At 32.2% G+C, this 9,265-nt stretch overlaps 2 protein-coding genes across 2 annotated transcripts; one reads left to right on the top strand and one right to left on the bottom strand.

Annotated features, from left to right (window-relative positions):
* Window positions 1-591: 591 nt before the first annotated feature.
* On the bottom strand, window positions 592-3,382 carry LOC130999097 (ubiquitin-conjugating enzyme E2-23 kDa). Its single transcript, XM_057924583.1, has 6 exons — window positions 3,056-3,382; window positions 2,806-2,885; window positions 2,137-2,251; window positions 1,994-2,046; window positions 1,762-1,890; window positions 592-904 (listed from the first exon to the last, which is right to left on the bottom strand). Exons 1-6 carry the CDS (start codon window positions 3,097-3,099, stop codon window positions 774-776), a joined length of 552 nt encoding a protein of 183 aa, XP_057780566.1. The 5' UTR covers window positions 3,100-3,382; the 3' UTR covers window positions 592-773.
* Window positions 3,383-8,058: 4,676 nt separating this feature from the next.
* On the top strand, window positions 8,059-9,027 carry LOC130998671 (uncharacterized). The gene is made up of 2 exons (XM_057924084.1): window positions 8,059-8,788; window positions 8,920-9,027. The coding sequence occupies exons 1-2, from the start codon at window positions 8,351-8,353 to the stop codon at window positions 9,025-9,027; spliced, it is 546 nt and encodes a 181-aa protein (XP_057780067.1). The 5' UTR covers window positions 8,059-8,350.
* Window positions 9,028-9,265: the final 238 nt, after the last annotated feature.

Raw genomic sequence — 9,265 nt, forward strand, 5'->3', positions numbered from 1 at the left:
GAAAAGTATACATATTCAAGTTCTTATTTCATTCGTCCCACTATTGTTGTCCCATAACTTTAAGCACTAGAATTAAGGAGTAAGTGTAAAGTGGTTAAAAGTGGTAAGATTCACATTTTTTTAGAAGAGTAAATTGTTGTCTTTTATGAAAATAAGACAATAATAAATTAATAATGGGACAACTCAAATTGCTAAGTGGGATAATAATAGTGCGACTATTGTTGTCCCATAACTTTAAGCACTAGAATTAAGGAGTAAGTGTAAAGTGGTTAAAAGTGGTAAGATTCACATTTTTTTAGAAGAGTAAATTGTTGTCTTTTATGAAAATAAGACAATAATAAATTAATAATGGGACAACTCAAAATGCTAAGTGGGATAATAATAGTGCGACAGAGAGAGTACTATTTTTTCCCACATAGAAATTCTCTTATGTGTGGATATTGAGGCCAAAATGAGATCATTTGCTATAAAATGAAAACTAGTACTATTAGTACTAATACAATTTATTTAGTGTTGAAAGCTAAAATTGGGTTAAATTTTGTTAATTCCTTAGCAATTAAACCAGAAAAATGCTGAAAAGAAGACAGGCTCTGAGACAATTGGTACAATCTATTTACATGAAGCAGCTTGAAAAGGACACAATTCAGTTCTTTTTGTATCCATTCCATTGAATAGTTTATGCTATATGTAATTGAATTACAGTTTTAACAGAGAAATGCAACATGATATACAGAAACTAGATGGATGGTTACAATTACGGAGACAGGGAAAGACTAGGGATCCACAGGCCCCAAAACAGCCTCGTCGCTCGACTCGTATTCGTCTTCAGTCAGCTCCTCGTCACTCGATTTCTCTTCCGGGACGGCTCCTGCATCTTCTGCCTTGGCGTATTTCAGACAGTATTCTGGAATATGAACAGTAAAGCACGTCACATTCGTGTTACAGTATAATCCAAAATACAAGTGGAGGGTCACCAAATTTGTATGGTTAGCTATCATAATGTGGATGTGACAATTCAAAGATGAAAACATCATCTATCATTTCATGAAAGGTGTATACATTCTCTTGTAGTCTCTCCCCTCTTATTAAACAAGGTCTCGAGTTCGAATTCCTATACCTATGCCACTAGTTGAGCCCCCGTTGCACGTGGCTTAGAGTTAAAGGAGGAGAGAGAGGTAGAGAGGTCCAACTTAGTTCTTAAACTCAACATTTCAATGTATCGTGGCTCGAAACTCTCAAAATGTTTTTATAATGCTTTTGGTGTCTAGACAAATAAAAAGTACACGCCCGAAGATAGAGAGGAAGCATTTCATTACCCACTAAACTGTTTTCTAGGCGAGTTCTAAATTTTAATACACGAACCCGGTCATTATTAGCAATGCAGTCGTGTTCGTTGTCTAGTTAGTAGATGGAATAAAATGAATGACTCGGATACTTAATACTACTACTGTTTTGAACCCTTTAAACATTACTTCCCCAAGGGCCATCTTCATATTTGTGAGCACGCCATAAGATAAGACTTTTTCACGTGTATCGTGTTTCAACAAGCCAGAGGCCATAGCTAAATGCATTCGCTAAGAACAAGATCATGTGCTTTGACTAAACATATGATGTCAGATTCGCAATGTAGTTTTCCAGTCAACTGTTTCTTTTTTACTTCTATCCGACACTAGAGCATAAGCTGCCAATTGGACATATAGAGGAGATCTAGAGGGAACTAAACAAGCAACGCAAGATTTCAGAAAGAAGAAGCTTGTGTACCTTTAACTCTTTGTTCGTATGCAGTTCTGTCGCGCATCATCAACGCAGCAGCTTCCCCGTTCAAGGGGTCCGATGGATTTGGATATAAAAGTAGTTGAGGTAAAAATACCTCAAACACATTAACAAGGTCTGCACAAAGTGTTGTTAATAAAAGAGGTTAGCATCAATTAATCAATAATTTTGGGAGATTTTAATCAGACTTTGCAAAACTTAAACTATACAGGTTTATTACCAAACATGGGGCTCCACGTCTGGTTTATAACATCTAGACAAACTGAACCTGACCTGAAATTTTAAACGCGTAGAAATTATTGCCACGTGTTTGGATAGCACGACATAAGAGAAAGCATTCAAGATTTGACAACTGAAACTCACATTTCATCCACATTGGGGTGATATATCTTGTTAATAAATCCTATGGAAGGAGACTTGTAGGGATATGCATCGGGAAGCTCGACTCTTATCTTCCATACCCCACCGTGATATGGACCTATTGCGTTACATTGGAAATTTAAGAGACAGAAAGAAAACTAAAGGAAAGTTAATCATACAGAAACAGAATACAAAAAACTTCTGCATATGCTACTTCTCCATATTCAGTATCAGTATGCTGCATAGCTGATGAAGAACTAATTATCCTCCCACAAAACAAAGTTTAAACAAAATAACGCGATTTTTTTAAGCAAAATTGAAATCATCTTACAAATATGTGTAGATTTGTCTAAGAAGCCAAAGTTGAAATTAAAAGCATCAAACCCTAAAAAAAACATCAAACCCTAAAAGTAGAAAATAGTTTTTTATTTTTTTTAACTTCAATTTTGTATCAATCATGTGGAGTAGAAGAGCAAAAAATCCAGTCCTTTTCCAATTTTCCTCATCAAGAACAGGGGAAATAATTCTTCTAGATACAAACACACCATTCTTAGCCATGGCACTCTAATAATGAAGAAATCCAAGAAACCCTACTATCAAAACACTTCAACACACACACACACATAATTTACTATACAAAGCTGTAATTGAGAAAGGGGTTATTAGATTTACTGTCAGTGGGTCCATGGAAATGCACATAGAACTCCTGCATTCCATCATTCATCATCTCCACCTTGTAATCACTCATCATCCTATTTCAAGAAACCAATCTTTCATTATTAGCATTAACAAAAAACATAAAAAAAAATGAAAGCTTTCTGCAAATCAAATAGATAACAACAGACGGTGGAGAAGAAAACAGCAGTAAATTTCAAGAAACAACAGAAGGGGGAAAAAAAGGAACAAGATTTACAGAAATTACAGTTTCATTAAGTCCATCTCTCGCCTCTTGCTTGGTGAAGACATGGCCACAATTTCTTATGGAATTCTTTTTGGGCTTGATTTTTGAGAGAGGAAAGGAAGGAGGGGGTGAAGGAGAAAGAAAAGCAAGAATAGGAGCTGCTTTTTCAACTATGGAAAGCAGAGAATGAAGATAAACCAGTGTGTGTGGTGAAGTTAACCTTTATGATGATTACGGCTCCTATTTCGCACACCATATCTGATTATCCATCACTACTATTTTTAGTTTACTGTGGCTTCCATTACCAACATTCCTCACCAAACTTCTCTCTCTCAATATATATATAACCAAGTATTTTATAAGGTAATAGGCACATGAATTATAAATGGAATTATGGCTAAAAAAAATATACGAATTTTGAAAAAAATTGTAATTTTCATCTGAATTTCTAATTAAATTTAAAAATATATAAATTTATATTTTTATTACAATTTTTACTTGAGTTTGAGTGGCAGTCGGAAAGTTCACCTGATGTTGGTCTAATTTTTTTACAATGACGAGTATTTAGAAGTTCGGAGGTTTAAGAAGGTAAAAATTAATATATTTGACATAATTTTCACTATCAACTAAGTTTTAATTTTGTTGAAAATCAAACTTAGATGAAAATTGCAACAAAAATATAAATTCATATATTTTTTTACTTAATTGAAAATTCAGGTGAAAATTGCAATTTTTTTCAAAGTTCATGTATTCTTTTGGCCATAACTCCATTATAAATCATTGTTTGTAAATACATAAAATTTTCTTTCTTATTTTCTTTCTAATTTCTAATTTCGCACGCAATAAATATTTTCGACGAACGGCGAAAGAATATTAAGATCGAAGTCGAAATTATTTAAGTAGCTTAATGAAGTCTTCTCAAACAATGTAGTTGAACTAATAATAAGTTTCAAATTTTAAGATTATCATTTAAGATATTAATTTTTGCTTTTCAGTTCTCGAAGAGCCGTGGGTTCACGATTGAAGGCCATAGTTTGCGTTTCAAGATTATGGATTTGTCATTCGTATCGATTTAGGGGGTTGAGATTTAGAGATTTTCACGACTAAGACTTCACATTATAAATTTACAATTGAATTATGAAAATTGAAAATATTCTTCATGTGCAAAACTAGTAGTAGAAAATAAAAGTTTGTACACTTAAAAGTGAGATTATAATTCATGTATAAAATGATAAATTCGTGAAATTTCATATATTTAGATCCTTATATATTTATAAATAAATGCACCATATATCAACCAAAATATACTTGCTTGTCATGATCTCCATATGCTGTATCAAAATAAAATCACACACGCTAGTGTAAATTCTTTTCTTCAGAAATACTACTATTAGTTCTTCTCATATATATGTACGAATTATCTGAATAATTTATTAATATTGACGTGAATCTATATATTATAGCAAAATAAATCTTATCCTACGTGACATCGTATAATCACTACATTCTAATTTTTCTCAATTCTCATTCATTCTTATTTATTTATATATTTCTAATCAATTTTTACATTATAGCAAAATAAATCCTATCCTACGTGGCGTCGTATAATCACTCAATTCTAATTTTCCTCAATTTTCATTCATTCTTATTTTTTTATAAATTTTTAATCAATTTTCATATCTAAAAAAGATTTATATTTGTATTTTATTTTATTATATAATATTAGTTTAAGTTTATCACATCATACTCACAAATTAATATGTATATATATAATACGTTTATATATAGATGTATTCACTTAAATAATTAACTATATATATATATATATATATATATATGATTGAATATGATTTCAAATTTGACGATGTTGTATAAAGTTTGAGACGAGATGATGCTCGTAACTCAGTTTTTCGTCTTTAAAGTTTTAGAGATGATGCTCATAAGTAAGAGGCGAGATTACCAAGACTCAATTATGATTTTTCAAACTCCGGACGAGATAATGCTCACAAGTCAGTTATGGTTTTTTAAACTTCAAACATGATAATGCTCAAAACTCAGTTATGGCATTTTAAATTTCAGACAAGATAATGCTCAAAACTAAGTTGTGATTTTTCAAGTTCCACACGAGAGGGTGCTCAAAAGTCAGAGATGTCATGTCAAGCTCCAAACAAGATTATTCTCATAAACTTAATTATAGTTTCACAAACTCTAGACAAAATGATACTCACAAGTAAGTTATAATCTTCAAGCTCCATACAAGATGATGCTCAAACTTCAGATGTGGTATTTCAAACTCCAAATAATATGGTTTTCAAAATTTTGACGTTCAAATGTCATATGCGGTATTTAGAGCTTCATATGGTTATTTGGTCTTAAGGTCCATATAAGATGATATTCAGATGACATATGTTTAATTAAATTATTTCTTATCCGTCAAATTTAATGAATTTTAACAAACTTAATACTCCCTCCGTCTCCCAAACATCTTCCTAAGAGAGGATGACATGGTTTTAATAAAAATTAGTTATGTATTTGATAAGTGGAGAATGGGTTCCACAAAAAGTGAAATTGTAAGAGTGATAGTTAGTGAAAGTGGAGAACGAGTCCCACAAAAAAATGAAATTGTAAGAATACTAATTAGTGAAATTGTTTCCAAAAATAGGTTAGGAAGATGTTTTGGGGACAAACCAAAATAGAAAAATAAAATAAAAAACAAAGGAAAATATTTGAGGGACGGAGAGAGTCAATATTATCGATATACGATTAATAACAGATGCGGCATATCAATCGTACATCATATCATACTTCAAATTTACATATTTTTTCTTCTTCTAAAATATTCAATCACACATCAACTTTTTATAAACTTCATCAAATGAATATTTATATAAAAATGTATTTTTATTATCACAACCTACATTTAATTGGCGAAAGTAATTAAGATTAATATTATTTCAAATACTGTACTACTAATTTAATTTGATCATATCAAATTAATTATGAAATAATTTATATGTAAACTATTTCATATGCTATAGTAATAAAAATAATATAAAATAATTATAAATGATGACATAAAATAATTCCCGTTGAATTTCGACGGGTTAGATGCTAGTACTACATTAAAAGGAAAAAGGAAAAAAATAATTAAAGGATGAAATTTGGAGAAAGAAGGGTGTATTATTATAGATGTATAAAGAAACAGTTTTGGCACTACTCTTTCTGAACTCGTCAAAATCGTATCTTTATTTTTGTAATTGACTATATTATATCGATTAATAATTTATGGTAGAAGAAAAATGAGTGTGATAAAGGTTATCCAACTATTCATTTCATTAGATGCGATTAAAGCTAAAATTAGATATATAATTTAAAAAACATAGTACTATTTGATATTCTTACCATGTTTTAATAATATGCAATCTTAATTTTCTAGCTAGATAAAATGTGATCTATGTCATAGCCCAAAAATTACACTAATACCCCCATAATAACTTTACGAACTTCGGCCAATAAGGTCTAATTCAAGTGGCTCAAAGATTCTTTTTTGTGAGAGTTATTGAGTTCAATTTTGCCTACATACAGATAATTTTTCTATTTTTGTGTAAATAGTAGTCTCGTCTGCGTGCGAATAGTTTTCTCAATCCTTGTAATTCCCCCCCCCCCCCCCCTAAAAAATAACTTTACGTAACTTCGATTGTTTCGATTGTAAAATGATTGTGATCTATTTAAAAGACAATACATTAATTTTATCATAAATTATATGCAATTTTTCAAATAAAATAATTAATAGGGGATAGGGTTAGCTTGAATAGTGGGGAAGCACACAAGGTTTCATTCATTATTGATGAAGCAAGGGCAACCACAATTTATTATTCTCTTCTTTAATCAATCAAGAAAAAGTGCCATTTTCAACCACCATAGATAAACACTCCCACCCATTTAATTTAAAACAAAAACTATTATGTATATGTATATATCGTATATATAATTTATTATAATCAATATGATTGTACATAATATTTCTTTTTTATTGCCTAGTGAAATTTTTTCGTGCAAAGAAAAAATATCAAAGAATTGTTGTATATATTTTCTATTTATTGATTTTTTTATGCTTAAAATTTTAAGTTCTTATAATGTGGCAAACCTATATAATTGGCTCAATTGGGTGCATGGATGTAGTGTGTTAGATCATAGATGACAACATTTTCGTAAAAGAACTAGAATAATATATAGAAATATATAGAAAATTGTCTATCTATTTAGAATAGCTAAAGAGAAATTTTGTATATATAGTTTTGATTGAAAGAGTTAAAAATAATTGTAAACATCTCTACATAGATTGACTTAGAAGATTGTAGTAAATTCAAACATATAATCTTTGAATTCCAAAAATCGTCAAAATCCATTATCTAAGCAATCCATTAGGTTGTAAGTTATTAGTATCTTAAGGGCATGTTTGATTGAGTTTTGTAGAATTGCATATATTAATTACAATTGGATTATTATTCCAAATTTTGTGATATTAAGTAACTTAAGTATTGTTTGATAGCTTGCCACTAATGTCGATATAACTCATTTTTTATGTTTGATACCCTTCACAAAAATTGGTGTATTAATTACAGATTGTTTGATGCCAAATAAGAAGATGTTGATTAGCAGTTAAAATTACCTTATTGCCCTCCACTTGAACATGAAAATGACCTTAATCTATCGCTCTGCGAATTTTGGGGGGAAATATAATTTTAGCGCCATTTCCATTTTGGCTAGGGCACGAGCTATTCTTCGCGTGAATCTTCCAACATTCAAATCTTCCGACGACTGAAGAGTTGTATTCCAGATGCTCCCCGATGATTAACTCCTTCAAGCGTGTGTAGTTACCTTGCAATTGAGTCCTGCTTTCGTTCCCATTCTGTGTTTGTCGCGTCGCAAGAAATCCGTCAACATCATGAGTGCCTTCAATTAAGGTTTTTTTTTTTTTCGTTTGATTGTTGCGAGCTTTCTGGCCGTGCGCTCGTTTTTGTTGCGTAAAGTTTTCATTTTGGGTAAACATCGATTGGAAACATGCATTTGGACCTCTCTTTTCGTTTATCTTCGGCTTTCATACTTTGCGGTTTCGATATATTTTAATTTTCGGTCCTACTCTAATTTATTATTGCTATTGTCCTCATATTTTAGATTGTTATGGATTCTGCTAGGTTTTCGTGATGTTTGACGCAAGCTTATTCATTCCTGTTTACTACTGCAATTGCATCCCTCAGTTGCAAAGTGTATATATATAGTCATGTTGATGCTCTTCTTTGTGGCCATTGATGAATGTATAGTTATTTGAGTGCCTATTTGTTTCAAATCCCTAATCATGTGCTTGGTGTCTTGCTTGTGTATGCTCGCACGGCCTCTGCGAGTAATGAATTGGGACGTGCGAAGTCCAAAAAATGCGAAAAGACAAGACGTAGTTGGTCAGTAAGGGAAGAAGAGGTTCTTATTGCTGCGTTGAAGGAGCTCGTTGTGCAGGGCTGGCAGTCGGACAATGGTTTCCGAGTTGGTTACCTAGGAAAGCTTGAGGAAGCCGTTAAGAGTGCGTTTCCAGGGACCGATCTAAAGGGTATCCCTCACATTCATTCGAAAAGAAGCACATGGAAGAAGAATTACGGTTCACTGACAACAATATTGGGCAAGAGTGGAACAGATTTCAACGTGGATGGAAAGTTTATGATAGATTGCGACGCCGAATTGTGGGAGCTAATTGTAAATGTAAAGCATTATGTTTTGGTTGAAATATGTCAAGCCACCATATAGCTATTGAGTTTGCAGAACCTGCTCAAATTTTGAATAATGTCTGCAATTATAATTGAGTTATATTGACTTTCATTTGATGTGTGTAGAATGACCCAAACGCACGCAATATGCGTAAGAAGAGCTGGAATTACTTGGAAGATTGGAAGGAGATCTTCGGGAAACGGAGGATGTTGCGGACGCAATACACAAAATGAATGATGGGGATAACTTTGATAATGAAGAAACGCAGGGTTATTACCATCTCCATTTCGAAGAGGAAACGGAGAATGAGGGAGCTGACGATAGTGTCTGTCAGCTGTAGAAAACTGGAGCTGCTGCAAGATCAGCGGGCAAGAAGCGTAAGGCCAACGATGACGTTCATATACTCATTGAAGTGTTGGGACAGATTAGCAAAAATGCTGACAAAAGGGTAGACATAATAGCGTCGCGTAT

Source organism: Salvia miltiorrhiza, chromosome 8 (genome assembly GCF_028751815.1).
Source record: "Salvia miltiorrhiza cultivar Shanhuang (shh) chromosome 8, IMPLAD_Smil_shh, whole genome shotgun sequence".
NCBI lineage: Eukaryota > Viridiplantae > Streptophyta > Magnoliopsida > Lamiales > Lamiaceae > Salvia > Salvia miltiorrhiza.